This window comes from Microdochium trichocladiopsis (assembly GCF_020744255.1).
Source record: "Microdochium trichocladiopsis strain MPI-CAGE-CH-0230 chromosome Unknown B0I36scaffold_6, whole genome shotgun sequence".
Taxonomy (NCBI): Eukaryota; Fungi; Ascomycota; class Sordariomycetes; order Xylariales; family Microdochiaceae; genus Microdochium; species Microdochium trichocladiopsis.
Window position 1 is genome coordinate 2,174,303 of NW_025763549.1, and position 13,418 is coordinate 2,187,720.

The 13,418-nt window shown below is 56.2% G+C and overlaps 7 protein-coding genes across 7 annotated transcripts; 2 read left to right on the plus strand and 5 right to left on the minus strand.

Moving 5' to 3' along the window:
• Positions 1–132: 132 nt before the first annotated feature.
• B0I36DRAFT_432257 (uncharacterized protein) lies at positions 133–2,089 on the minus strand (the record flags this gene model as incomplete). The annotated part of the gene is made up of 2 exons (XM_046162612.1): positions 133–676; positions 713–2,089. 2 exons carry the CDS (start codon positions 2,087–2,089, stop codon positions 353–355), a joined length of 1,701 nt encoding a protein of 566 aa, XP_046011776.1. The 3' UTR covers positions 133–352.
• Positions 2,090–2,800: 711 nt separating this feature from the next.
• B0I36DRAFT_411416 (general substrate transporter) lies at positions 2,801–5,300 on the minus strand. Its single transcript, XM_046161936.1, has 5 exons — positions 4,781–5,300; positions 4,636–4,721; positions 3,424–4,574; positions 3,233–3,362; positions 2,801–3,128 (listed from the first exon to the last, which is right to left on the minus strand). The coding sequence occupies exons 1-5, from the start codon at positions 4,890–4,892 to the stop codon at positions 2,964–2,966; spliced, it is 1,644 nt and encodes a 547-aa protein (XP_046011777.1). The 5' UTR covers positions 4,893–5,300; the 3' UTR covers positions 2,801–2,963.
• Positions 4,973–5,300, minus strand: B0I36DRAFT_325861 (uncharacterized protein). Its single transcript, XM_046154281.1, has one exon. The coding sequence runs from the start codon at positions 5,173–5,175 to the stop codon at positions 4,981–4,983; it is 195 nt and encodes a 64-aa protein (XP_046011778.1). The 5' UTR covers positions 5,176–5,300; the 3' UTR covers positions 4,973–4,980.
• A 279-nt stretch (positions 5,301–5,579) lies between these two features.
• On the plus strand, positions 5,580–7,767 carry B0I36DRAFT_244724 (fungal-specific transcription factor domain-containing protein; the record flags this gene model as incomplete). Its single annotated transcript, XM_046150082.1, has 2 exons — positions 5,580–6,737; positions 6,790–7,767. 2 exons carry the CDS (start codon positions 5,580–5,582, stop codon positions 7,765–7,767), a joined length of 2,136 nt encoding a protein of 711 aa, XP_046011779.1.
• A 151-nt stretch (positions 7,768–7,918) lies between these two features.
• Positions 7,919–8,680, minus strand: B0I36DRAFT_245749 (P-loop containing nucleoside triphosphate hydrolase protein; the record flags this gene model as incomplete). Its single annotated transcript, XM_046150180.1, has 1 exon — positions 7,919–8,680. One exon carries the CDS (start codon positions 8,678–8,680, stop codon positions 7,919–7,921), a length of 762 nt encoding a protein of 253 aa, XP_046011780.1.
• Positions 8,681–10,700: 2,020 nt separating this feature from the next.
• Positions 10,701–12,023, plus strand: B0I36DRAFT_423109 (uncharacterized protein; the record flags this gene model as incomplete). Its single annotated transcript, XM_046162235.1, has 2 exons — positions 10,701–10,713; positions 11,116–12,023. 2 exons carry the CDS (start codon positions 10,701–10,703, stop codon positions 12,021–12,023), a joined length of 921 nt encoding a protein of 306 aa, XP_046011781.1.
• Positions 12,024–12,133: 110 nt separating this feature from the next.
• B0I36DRAFT_364028 (chaperonin 10-like protein) lies at positions 12,134–13,376 on the minus strand (the record flags this gene model as incomplete). The annotated part of the gene is made up of 2 exons (XM_046158892.1): positions 12,134–13,123; positions 13,248–13,376. 2 exons carry the CDS (start codon positions 13,374–13,376, stop codon positions 12,134–12,136), a joined length of 1,119 nt encoding a protein of 372 aa, XP_046011782.1.
• Positions 13,377–13,418: the final 42 nt, after the last annotated feature.

A 13,418-nucleotide genomic window follows, 5' to 3' on the forward strand; every position in this document is an offset into this window, starting at 1 on the left:
GACATCCTTGTCAGTGATGCGAGACTCGTCACCCGGACTGACGACAAGACCTGCGGCTCGCTTCCTCCGTGAAATGTGATCCCAATATGAGGAGATTATGCTGTTTAGGTTATACTGCTTACTGTGAAAAGTCTTATCTACTGAAAACACGGTACGTGTATGATCCTCCCGAATATGTACCACACGTGAGGACTTTAAAAGGCACAAAAGCACTCAAGGGCTCTGACACCTCTAGGTTTGTGTGATCGAGCCCCTTCCGCAACCGCAAATTAAATCCGAGTCTAAGACCTTGATGATATCCTTTCTTCAAGGAGGGAAGCGCATTTAACGAGAACCCCCTTTCCCCTTTGCTTTACCGCTGAGGCCCTGAACTTGGGTCCGCAGGCAGCTCCGCCCTCGGCACTTCCCACGGCCGGGCCTCAAGCTCAGCCACATCATCATGAAGCAATGACCGGTCTTCGAGCTCCACAAGCGTGAGCTGAGTGGACTCGGCGTCAAGCTCCCCCCGAGGCTCGAGTACGTCCGCATCCCCAAGCTCGGTCACAGGCTCATCGCCAGCCATCTCCGGCACCGGCAATGCAGTCTTGTCCGGCACGGTTGTGGGCGGATGCAACGTGACGGGGAAGGCGTGCTCAAAGACATCCGCCCGACGCGATCCCGCAATCTGGACGTGACACTGCACGACGAAGACGTAGCTGCGCCGTATACATACTGTCCTGAACGAGCTGCAGAGGTTTTTGGAGATGTCTGTAAAGGTCACGGCTTGTGCCCAGCCGTTGCCGGCATGGAAAAAGCTCGGCCCGCGCTCGGTATCGGCCCCTTCATCGACATCACCAGCAGGCTTGTTCTTTTTCTTCTTGCTGTCCGACTGTGGTCTCAAGCTGACAGTCTCTTCGGTGACGACTTGCTTTCCGTCGTACTGCTGGCCTGGGCGCGGCTGGGGTCGTAAGTTCGTGGGCTTCTCATGCTCGCCTTGTGCATCGATAACCGCCTCCACGCGGACCGTCATCTTGACTAGTTCGACCGTAGATGGCAAGCTCGACAGCACGGAAGGATCATCACCCCGGTGCGGCGGCTGGAGCTGCACCTGAACAGCGAACGGCTGCCCACGGTGCACGTCGGTCGAGCAGGTGAGCTGCCAGCCCAGCATGTGCTCGTTTCCTAACGACGTGCCCGACAGAGAAGCCCCGCGGAAGATGGCAGAGGTCTTGGCCCTGAAGCTCTGCCGGTGATGTTGTTTCAGGGTGCCACCGCCATCACCACCTTCAGACGTCTTCGTCCCTGCAAGGGTCAGGCCAGGCGGCGCGATGCTCTTGGCTCGGACCACTAGGGTCCCGAACTGGCTCTGCATCTCTTCTTTGCCATCCTTGTTGCGCCGCCCGAGAGTGCGCGGGGTCCGCGCCCGATCAAAGAACACCGGCACACGGTCGCTGCGCGTGGCCACGGGAGTGTCCGAGATGCTGACGTACGCCGCCAGCGTGTATCGCACAGAGATCTCTCCTGAGGACCTGGGCGCGGCCGGGTCGATGTACTCCATCGAGGGCGGCAGAGGCTGCGACGGGTCCATGTCGAACTTGCCCTCGCTGCCACCGCTGTCGCCATTGCCGCCATCACCCCACCGTCGCTTCAGGCAATCGCTGTTCGTCATGCCGTCCGGGAAGTATATCTCGAACCGGAAGTCTCGGGCCGCAGCACCGTCAGCGCTGATAGTACCCACCCGCGCCTGGTGGCTGTGGCTATCTGCGAGCGGCGGCAGCCAGTCGTCGAATATGCATTCGAGTCCTCCACACCACAGCCCGGCCTCGCTTGAGGAGTAGTAGTACCGATTGTGCGGCGCGGTTTTGCTGCCGCCCCCGCCGGGTGCGATCTGGACCTTGACTTGACCGTACAGATTCATGTCGATCTTGCAGGGCGCGGAGAGCTCAAAGCCCGATGGGACATAGGTGCGGGCGAAGTAGCGAAGCCGCACGCAGCCCCGAATCGGATCGTTTGGTCCGTAGTAGACGCGGTCGGGGTCATCGAGGATTATCGATGCTTTGACCTTGCCGAGGATATTGTCGACGCTGGACGCCGTGGGGTAGACGATCATAGTGGCCAGCCGAGGTTTATGTGAGAAGGGAAGGGGAATAGAGAGCGTTGTTGCTGAGGTTAATCAACGTGTAGTTTGTCTGGGGGTCTGCCCTATATAAGAGAGTCTGATCTCAATGATGAGCTCCAAAAGGCTGCTGCGTCAAAGAGGCATTGCCCTTGACTTGGGAGACGGCGAAAGCAGATATACTATAAATCGGCCACTCTAAAATTAGGCTCGCCGTAGGGCTATGCAATGCTATCGGGGTGTGGAGCCTCGATGTTGTGCAGCATGCTCGGCAGGGGTCTATCTCTTCGGGGCCGATGTGCTGGAGTAGGGTTGAGCGCAGTGTGCCAGATAGCCCGACACAGCAATAACTTGATAGGTCGCGCAGGGCAATGGGGTGGCGGGCAGTGCATCACCTTTGAAACATTTGCCACTCGTGCACTTCTAGACTTTGGCAGGTCAATAAGACTTCTGGGTTTCAAAGGAATAGGCTGGACAATGCCATGCCGTTAAAGCGGATGAAGAAATAAAATGGCTTTTCCATTATATCAGGGGAAGGACACATTCCTCCTAGACTGAACTTTGTGCATGGTTCTGGGCTTGGCCACACTGAATGATGCGGTATCCAAACCATAGGCATGGCAAGATCAGATGTCGAGCGAGGATGGTGAAAAAGGACCATTGAAGATAAAAGAGCAGGATTTTTAGGTAAAATATGTGAATATAGCGCAATCTGACTCGTGTTCGTGTCTCTGTAAACCGTGATTGCACTCTTCTGCACAATAACCCGTTCAACAGTATCGTGAACGTTCACAGCCCATGCGAATGATAGCACTACCAACAACCATCAAGGTCTGCTCTACCAAAATGTAGGGTGCAGATCCTCGGGTCAAGCTGACTCCTGCAGCGGGCCTCCCGCACGGCCAATTGCTCCAGCAGGAGCCTTCCTCTTGAGGCCGCTGTTCTCAGCAAACGTCGGAGTGCTCTTGAACTTCCATGCGGGGATCTTGCGCTCATAGAGCTCATCAATCTCCCAGTAAGTGCGACCAAACGTCTATTAGGCGAAAACCCCGTTAGCGGCATGCCTTTAGAAGCCTTGTCCGAATTAAGCTGCAGAGAAAAGACATGAAGATGTGGGCAGGCAGGGACATCAATTACCTCGGGGTAGTAAAAGTACAGGAGTACAGTTGTTGGCAGCAAGAGAGCTGCCCATACATACACAGCCTTGACTCCTAGATTGGCGGCATCGGGGCTGATCATGTAGGAAATGGTCCACTGAAAGACGACACTGTAACAGAATGGATGCAATTAGTGGGAGCCGCTCAAATGTCCTCGGTGTTTTCACTTACAACCCTAGCCCATAGCAGCCCAAGTTGAAAGAGGTTGTCTGAGCCCTGAGACGAGGGGTCGAGGTCTCCCCCGACGCGACGAAGCCGATCGGGCCAGCAGAGAAGCCATAGCAGATAACCCACAGCAAAAGGAAACCCAGGGCAGCCTTCTCTGACGGCTTTGTTTTGAAAAAGCCTGTCGTGGCGAGACAAACATTGAAAATAAGCATGAGAGCGCAGCCACCGATCAAGAGGGGCCTCCGGCCGATGTGCTCACAGGCAATGAGAGCGCAGAAGATCGACACCAGGAGTAGGACGAATGTGATGATAGTGACGAGAAAGGGGTCCTCAAGACCAGCAACGGCGAAGAAGTACGTTGAGTATGAGAAAACGATGGGTGCACCCGCCGCCCACTGGCTGCAAATGCCTAAGCAGCCAGCAAGAGTGCGGCGCCAGTTGAGACCTCTGAAGATCTCTAGGAAGCTACTCTCGGTACCGTTGAATTCCTGTTCAGCGAGGATGCCGTGCTGAATAACGCGATACTCATATTCGACGTCGTAGCCATCAGCGTAGCCATAGAGCGCGATCATAGACTTCTTGGCCTTCTCGTGTTGACCTTTGCGGGCATAATAGAGATGAGACTCGGGCACGAGCCAAATGATGATGGCGAGCACGCCGCTGAAGAGATATTCGGTGGCAATCAGAGGCTTCCACTCCGTAGGGCGCTGCGTCACAACAATCTGAGAAGCCACTGCACTGATGAGCTGGCCAACAGCGAGAGAGAGTTGGTAGGCACCAATCATGAAGCCGCGGACCTGGTGAGGTGCGAGCTCTGAGATGTAAACCACTAGGATGGACTGCGCAAGGCCGACGCCAAGTCGGATGATCATGGCGCCCACCAGCCACGTTTGCCAGCTGTGAGCGGTGATTTCGGCGGTGGAGCCGGCAAGCAGGACAACGATCGAGGCAACCATGGCATATTTGCGGCCGATGCGATCGGCAACCCATCCACCACTGAACATGCCCAATGTCTTGGTCATCTCAGCGAGACCTTGCCAGAGAGACACGGTCTTGGCGCTGACGGCGGGCTCGCCGTTGGCATTGACGATATCGGCCATGTCCTTGACGAAAGCGGGCATTGGAATGACGTTGCCAGGAACTTGTTGTTGGAACTGAAAGCGATCGTGGGTCAGCCTGGTGGCAATATTTGATGGAAGCAAAACCTCATCTTACACCATCGTTTAGAGCAGCCCAGCTCAGAATCAGACAAAAGAGGATGGCCTTCCAGAAAGTTCTGACCGAGGCCCATCGTGACAAGCCTACGTTATGCTTAGTGACGGATTCTGGGAATGATGAAGAGCATGGGGACTCTACGAACCTGCAAACCGAGTTTCGAGAACTTCGCCGTTGTCGACATTGCCAGTCTCGTGAGCCTTCTCGAGCCCCTGGTGGTGCTCGACCGCGGGTTGGGCTGACTCCTTTGTTTCCATGGTGGCACTTGATAATCGTGAAGCGTGAAGATGATCAATTCTCTGATCATTGAAATTGCAGCTGCAGACAGACACCTATATATACTTGTCAACCGGCCTTCTGCCCTGAGATGCCGTGGGCCAGTCTGGGGGACCACGGGTCTACAACCCCGTGTAAGTTGGGGACGTGGAGAAATCCTGGGGTAACAAGGGCGGCTCGAGGCGGAGTGGCCAAGAAGCGCCAAGCGGCCTGAGGGTGGGGATCGGCCTGCTGTCGCCCGACCATGTGGCTGCGGGGTGCCATGCTCGTGGTCAGAAGCTAGTCCAGAGAATTAGTAGTGCGGAAGCGCGTGGTGGGGCGCCTAGCGTGACTGATGTCGAGGAGACTGCCGGAGTTGCCATTTCGGTCCTGGAGCGGAAGCCGGAGACCTGGCGGCGTTGAAGTCACTGAGAACCCCATGATTGAGGGTTGGACGCGGAGCCCTGCCGGGCGCGGTCGAGATCGTGGTTGTTCGAGGGTCGGCCCCAACTCTAAATGTGGAGAGTTTCATTTCCGATTGTGGCAGGCTTTCATTTCGCACTGTGTTACTGTGCAAACGCTCCTTCCACAGCTCAGACCTCATCCAGTCTCGGGCATCATTTGAAGCGACCAAGCACAGGCGGACGCCATCTGATGCCCGTGCCTGCATATCGAGAGCTTTCCTGAGCATGAGCTCCAGAAAGCCTCCGCTCGCGGCCGCTTTGGCAGCGCGTGCGTGCGTCAACTGCCAGAAGCGCAAGAGCCGGTGCGCACGCAGCAACATTGCTGGCGAGCCCTGTGCCTACTGCTCCCGCGCCGGCAAGGCATGCAGCTTCCAAGAACCGCCACGTCGGACCGCTCTGACCCGGGATAATCTCACTGCCGCCCAGCTCGAATGCTCACGCCTCCGCCGTCTGGTCCGGGCTCTACAGCCGGACCTCGACATTGACGCCGCCCTGCTTGATCATTCCAGTACGCCAGAGACATCCTCCATCGCCAACACTGCCAGCATAAACGTCCAATCCTCATCCCGCGAGCCTGCTTATTGGGTCGAAGAGAGGCATGGCTTCGAATGGCACGAGGGACCAGACTCCCCTGCGATCGATGAGGATGGCAGCTCACCTGCGTTGAGAGAAGATGGCATGGCTCTATTCCCTACTGCCAACTCGGGCTACCTGGGCAGCAGCTCTGGCTCCGACCTGATCAAAGACATTGCGCCATTCCTTCCCACACCCTTTCCGACCTCGACACAGGGGTTCAGCCACTCTCTCCCTAGCCCAAAGGCAGATGAGTCTCTTTCCTCGCATGCGATGCAAAGCCGCCTCGTCGATGCCTACTTCGTATACTACAACACCTCCTTCCCGATCCTGCATGAGAAAACATTCCGCGAGCAGCTGGCTAGCCAGCATCGGCCGCCATCAACCTCAATATGGCGTGTTGTTCACCGCATGGTGCTGGCCATCGGTCACTGGATATCGACAACCAACAGGTCCGGGGACCTCTCGCCTTACTACGCTGCCGCGCGCTCTCGTCTCTCTGTTCAAGCCCTCGAGTCAGGCACAATGGCAACCGTCCAGGCCTTTCTATTAATGGGCAATTACCTGCAGAAGAATGATCGTCCAAACACAGCGTACAATTTGATTGGCATCGCTCATCGAATGGCGTTGGGGCTGGGCCTTCACCGTGAGCCTCTACACCCGAGCAACGATTTACTTCAAGAGCGGCGTCGGCAATTGTTCTGGATCACGTTCTGCTTCGACTGCGGCTTCAACATCACAACGGGTCGTCCCTCTTCCCTGTATGAAGGGGTCGTGGATTGTCGGCTTCCCCAAAACATTGACGATAGAGTAAGCAGCAAATCCCCATACTTATCACACAGGGCTAACTCCTAGTTTGCAGGAGGTTAATTTGAACTCATCAGCACCAGACGCCGTCCAAGTGCCGACAACATACTCCGCACTGATTGCGCAATCGGAACTAGTACGACTTTCCGCCACAATATACACTGAATTCCTTCAAGCAAAGACTGCCAATACCAAGATCGAATACCAGGTTGCCGAGGCCATGGATCAGCAACTGAAGCACTGGCGAAATGCCCTTCCCACATATTTCACTTCGCCCAATGTGCCGACTTGGTTTCTAGGCCCGCGTGCAATTGTCCTATGGAAGGAACAAAATTTACGGATACTGCTGTGGCGCGGTAGCAAACCTAGACACGGCTTCCTTGCCCACAAAATCACCGCTGAGAGTCGATGTCGGGACGCGGCGATGCAGACCATCCATGACATCGCGTCTTTCTGTACAAGCAATCCTGGGATCATGCACTTGGGCATTACATGGTATGCCACATACTTTTTGTTCCAAGCTGCACTCATTCTCGAGGTTGGTCTTCCACGAGAGAATCCGAACGACACATTTCATCAAGATATGCCTGATTTGTCTGGAGCAGATGATAAAGGAGCTTTGGAGATCAGCGTTGCGGCAGCTCGAAACTGTCTAGCCATGCTCGGGCCGAGTAACATCTCCGCCAAACGCTGTCAAGACCTTCTCGAACGCGTCCACGAACTATCTACCCAGATGCGGAATTCTCAGGTGCAAGGCATTCAGCAGCTACCTTCGCAGGCGAATGTCGTCCCCTCGACAACGAGTGAGAGGGCTCCGGGCAGTGGCGAAGATTTCCCTTCAGCATCTCCACCTGGAATATTCTCTTACCCGGACTTTGGCGCAAATGACGAGTTTCACCTAGCCTTTGGTGACTTTGCAGCCGACCATACGCTACGCATGCTGATAGACCAGACCTATGCAGATATTCTTGGCGCTGGCCATCTCAATGACATCTTCCAGGACGGTGTGACCAGCCAGAACGCCTCCAGGTGAAGTCAAACATAGAACATACTATGACAGATTCCACGATGCAAAGAGCCTTTACAGCATTAGACCAGTTTTGATTCATCGAGCCTGCGACCTCCAAGATGATACGCTCGTTGTTGCCAGCCATGGGAACCACGCTCAACATCGTGGTTGCTTATTACGAGCTCTCGTCCACACTTAACACCCTAACGGTCGGTGTGACAAGCTTTGTCCTCACTTCCTCGCCGTTGGGCAAATCGTTGCTGTCCACCCTCGCCAAGGCCGCCTCCAAAGTCGACTCAATACCGCTCTCCAAGTGCCTTTGTGCAATCCGCCTCCTCGCGACATTTGCATCAACATCAATGAACCAGCTCTCGTCTACGAGCGTGCTGAATTGCCGCCACGGTTCCTCATCGTAGAGCAACCAATTACCTTCCATTATCACGAGCGCCGTGTCCCTACAGATGACAGCACCGTCGGCTACCGGGTCTTTGATCGCGTGGTCGAAGGTGGGGACATAAATATCAGCATTGTCGGACCTAATGACTGCCCCATGACAATTTTCCGAATGTAGGGAACTGCCGAGCTGTTCGAAAAGTCCCAGCACGGCCGCAGCGTCAAAGGTCCACGCTGCGCCGCGCCTGGCATGTGCTTCCCTGGCGTTGTGGAAGGTGTTCAGCTGTGCACGCGTGAAATGGTATCCGTCCATGCGCACGACGACTGCTAGAGGTGTGGCTTCACTGCCACGCGAAGTCGGAGCTGGCGAAGGCGGTGCGGAAACAGTGTTGAGGCGGCGGACGACCTGGTCGGCAACGGTAGATTTTCCAGAACCCGGCGGGCCTGCGATGAGGATCAGGGTGCGTTCCGCCGGATGGCAGTGTTGCTTGCTGGCGAGGAGCCTCCGAGCGCGCTCAGTGAGCTGAGAGTAAATAGCTTCCATTTGAGAAGATGGTCTTGCCTCGGAAACCAGAACGAATCAACTCCTCTGGGGGTTTCAACTTGCTTCTGGAAGAATGAGGAAATTAGCGCATGTCTCGAGGTCGAAGAGAACCTTTGTATGCAGTGATCGTCCATCACGGAATCTGCTTGTTAAAAAGCTCTTGTAGCAATGTACCGGGGGTGTCGATATCAAATATGACCCAGCCGTTCGCCCGACATTTTTGAGGTTCGAGCAGCATAGTCCGATGTATGGGTCTCAGAAAGTGGATTCAGCAGTGGAGTAAACGACGGACCACTGCGCTCCGATGTGGGGGAGAATCGAGACTCTACAGGAGGATTCCCCAGGCTGTGCCGATCTGTCGTAGTGCCGACCGGGTGAGTGTGGAGGAGGCGGGCCCCTCACTCGGCTTTTGGCATTCTTTGACTCATAGTGTTCCTCACGCATGTGTGCTGACCACAAATGCGCCCAAAGATAAGCTTCTTGATGAGATCGGAGTGGAGCGCCTATCCGCCTTGTCCAAGTCAACACCGACGTTCAACAGTTTGGCACTTTTACTTGAACAGGCAGCATCTGCTCGAGTATGATCTCCCATTCCAGCAAAGAGGATAAGACTATTTATGGCTGTGTCACTCGACCCTGACCATCCAGCTGGACACATTCCAGTAATCCCCTCGACGGCAGAACGACCCGGACAGCATGGCTCAGGGACTCCAGCCAGGGTATTTGAGTCTAGGTCGCTGGCCCATAGATAATGTGCCCTCGTTCGACTTGGCATCCCTGCCAAGAACGCCCCTGGCAATAGTGTTACAGGATACAGATTGGGAGGGTTCACTGTGACGTACAAGCCCGGCGAGAAGAACGAACAGATCCCCCATGGGACCGTTTACGGTGAGATTTGGCCAGGATGAGGTCAAAGATCGTAGTTGACATCGCTTGAACCTCGGAGGAGATGGGATGTCACATGACGGGCCAAGGGCAGCTCTCCTTGCGAGTCGTCGAGTTACCACATTTTCCGTTTGCCTTTGGACCCGCCCTGAAAACATAAGTTGAGAATAAGGTCAAATACATAATGGCATAACCCAACACTGTTATCCGTTCCACTTGAAGTCTCTCTCAAATGTTTCAAGATCATATCATATGTTTCGATACACTTCATGTGCATGAGATCACACCGTTGGCGTCGCAAGACCCGTTCCAGGGCACGCTGATATACCGAGAGCTTATCATTGACTTTGGCGAGCGAGCGCTCCAACTCGGGTTTTTCTTGGAAAACTTGTCTCGAGACCGAGCCGAGTTTGGGTTCGACAAATCAGCGAGCGCTTATATGTCGACATCATTATTCTTTTTCCCATCATCGTGCATTTCGATCGGCTTGCTTAGCACACTTGACCAGCACGATCTGCTAAGGAAGTTCCTAGGCCGCCATGGCATACAACCAGCTCTATGACTTCTCGGTATTTCGCACTGCACATGATATCTTGCTGCATTAGAAGATCTCGGTACTCTGTTCGAGTCTGAGAGCGGCGTTTCTAGCGGAATTCGCTGTAGCTTCTCGATGTGAGCCGACACACCCTTGGCAGCAAGACGGATAATTGACGGCCCAGCCCTCAATCCCAGAGGGAACATAAAAGGGCAAGACCATGTGCAGCATGGGGCGTCTTAAGAGTGATAATGATAATGCCTGCTCCGGTTGAGTGTCATCAAGTCTTCTACGTAGACTAACAAATAAAAAGCTTCCATCTTAGCTACTGAGCGTTGAGGATTCCTCTTCCAGTTGCAGTAGTTGAGTGCACTTGCAGCAGCCTATCCAAGGGTAGGTCTGTCCTCACTGACCCCCCTTTCTGCGTCCTCACAGCTGGTCCAGCCTGGCTTCCCATTCGTTCAAGCGCTCCTTCATATCCAGTCTCGAACTAAGTCAGCCCAGGTTAACACACTCGGGAGACTGGCCTAGGCTTTCGGCGATGAGAATCGTTGTTGTTGGATCCTAATGAGGAATTGACATGGCCGGATATTTTGTCCAATGGCCAGTGCTAGTGCTACTTTTCGAAAAACCAGGTCTACGCAGCAAAGCACAAGCACGAAGATTGACAAATTAAACCCCGCATAGGGTCACATTCACTGGGGACCCAGTGATCGAGAAGACGACCCCCAAGAAGAATTGCAAGCTTCGGACTGCTGTGCTCCGATGCGGGGGTTGTGGGGACTCACGCCGGAGATCCACCCCGGTGTTGGGGTGTCGGGGTCGGGGTGGTGTTGCCCGGTTCCGGGTGCGGAGGTGGCTGACGACATGCTTCCCTTTCCAGGACATTTACACACATACCCAGGTATTCCTAGCCCCTCCGGCGACGACGAAGGAAATTTACATGCAACTAACTTCAGCATCATTGAGAGCTTTTGTTCTCGATTTCGGCGCTCGCGATCCACCATCACCACAGCCATGGACCGCTCAGAGCTCTCGTCCCGCATCATCCCCGTGATGAGCCTCTCCGAGGCAACCTCACCACTCACAAGACCCGACACTGCCCTCGACGCCCTGTCCTCCCCCGCCCACCGCGCCGCCGCTCGCTTCCGTGTCAGCGGCAATGCCATCGTGACCGGCGGCGCGGGCGATCTAGGCTTCGCGGCCTGCCGAGCGCTGCTAGACCACGGCCTCTCCGGGCTCGTCATCTTCGACCTCGACCCGATCTCTGGCGCCGCCCGGGTAGCACAGCTGCAGGACGAATACGCTGCCACCGTCCCCGCAGAGATGATCAGCTTCGCCAGGGTCAATGTCACCGACGCGGCGGACGTGGCCGACAACGTGGGCAGAGTCGCCGACAAGCTGGGCAGCGTGGACGTGCTCCTCGCTTTTGCCGGGGTGGCGTCTTGCGCGCACGCCCTGGAACTGCCGGCGCTCGAGTGGCGGCGGGTGTTTGACATCAACACCACGGGCTCCTTCTTGTGCGCCCAGGCCGTGGCGAAAGTCCAGGCGGAGCGGGTCAAGAAGCCCGCGAGTATCGTCCTGGTGTCGTCAATCTCTGGGCACGCGGTCAACTTCCCGCAGCCGCAGGCCGCCTACAACGCGTCCAAGGCGGCGGTGCGGGCGATGGCGAGGTCGCTGGCCGCCGAGTGGGCGCGGTACGGCGTGCGGGTCAATACTATCAGCCCGGGCTACATGGACACGATTTTGAATGAGGGGGACGGGTTAAAGGTTGCCAGGGATACGTGGTGCGAGAGAAACCCCATGGGACGCATGGGTGTGCCCGAGGAGCTGTGCGGTGCAGTGGTCCTGCTTGCGAGTCGCGCGGCCGGATATATGACTGGGGCGGATATTGTCATCGATGGGGGGCAGACCCTGTTCTGAGGAGTTGTTGCGGCAGGACAATGGTTGGTAGATTAGAAGGGAAAGTAAAGACTGATAGAAGTAGAATGTTTTCTGACCCAGAATTGTCCTCCAGAATAGGATAACGTACATCATGCCCCTGGACCAGAAATGACGTTCTTGATCCCCTCGCCGCGACCTGTGCTCTCCCAGGCCTCCCATGCTTTGTCAAAGGCAAACTCTCCAGTGACCAGCCCGTCCAGGCTGATCTTGCCGCGCGCAACCAAGTCCATGGCAATTGCAAAGTCCCCCGGCCCATACCTGAAGCACCCCTTGACTGTGATCTCGCGCTCGCCAATCTCGGCAATGGGGAAGTCGATGTTGCGCTTGCCCATGCCGACCTGTACATACACGCCTCCGGGACGCAGCGTATAGATCGACGTTTGCACTGAGACCTCGGCCCCCGTCGCCTCCAGGACGACATGAGCTCCTCCTTCGCCATCATCACCGCCATCAACGACAGCACTCGACAGCCCACACTCCTTCTTGAGCTTCTCTGCATTATCCACAGGAGACAGCGAGCCGTCTGGAACCCACGTCCGGCACGTATCCTCCCCAACCAGCCTCCGCGCAACCTGCAGCTTTGCCGGGAGCAAATCGACCGACACCACCGCCGCGGCGCCAAACTCCCTCGCCACAGCCGCGCAGAACAACCCCACAGTCCCGGCACCAAACACGACAACCTTCTTCCCCGGCTCCCCCAGGATCCCCGCCAGCCGGACCGCATGCACCGCCACCGCCAGCGGCTCGATCAGCACCCCGTCTCTCAGCCCCACGCCGTCGGGGAGCCTGTAGCAAAAGTCCGCCGCGCTCTTGAAGAACCTGCTCAGGGTGCCGTGGGTACCCGAGGCGGGATCCGCGGCGAACCGCATCCTCGGGCACAGGTTGTAGCGCCCGGCCTTGCAAGGTTGGCAGGTCCGGCAGGACACGCCGGGCTCGATGGCCACGCGGTCTCCGGGGGCGAAGAGGTGGGTGGCGGACGGGCCGACGGCGTGGATCGTGCCGGATGCCTCGTGGCCCATGACTAGCGGCGCGTCTGCAGATACGCACGCGCGGATGCCGCCGGAGCGCCAGAAGTGGACCTGTATGAGTGGTGGCGGTGGCGGTGGCGGGAGGGAATCAGAGAACGTGCGAGTAATGTTTTTTTTTGTTTTTGGATGGGCATCATCTTTGCAATAAAGCTGCTCATACACGGGGGATGCTTACATCGCTGCCACAGACGCCTGTGTAGGCGATCCTGATGATCACGTCGTTGGCGTCGGTGATTTCAGGCAGGGCAAGGTCTTTGATGGCGACTTGGCCGGGCCCGCTGAGAAGGACGGACGGGTTCTGCATGTTAATGAGGCGGTAGAGATGAACTGTTACATGGACAAAAGG

Bases quoted from the DNA above. Each gene is read 5' to 3' on its own strand.
- B0I36DRAFT_411416 (XM_046161936.1), bottom strand. From the start codon at position 4,892: ATGGAAACAAAGGAGTCAGCCCAACCCGCGGTCGAGCACCACCAGGGG. The intron at 4,722-4,780 runs GTTCGTAGAGTC...AGCATAACGTAG, and splicing joins TCTCGAAACTCGGTTTGCAG to GCTTGTCACGATGGGCCTCG. The intron at 3,129-3,232 runs GTAATTGATGTC...TTCGCCTAATAG, and splicing joins TGTACTTTTACTACCCCGAG to ACGTTTGGTCGCACTTACTG.
- B0I36DRAFT_325861 (XM_046154281.1), bottom strand. From the start codon at position 5,175: ATGGCACCCCGCAGCCACATGGTCGGGCGACAGCAGGCCGATCCCCAC.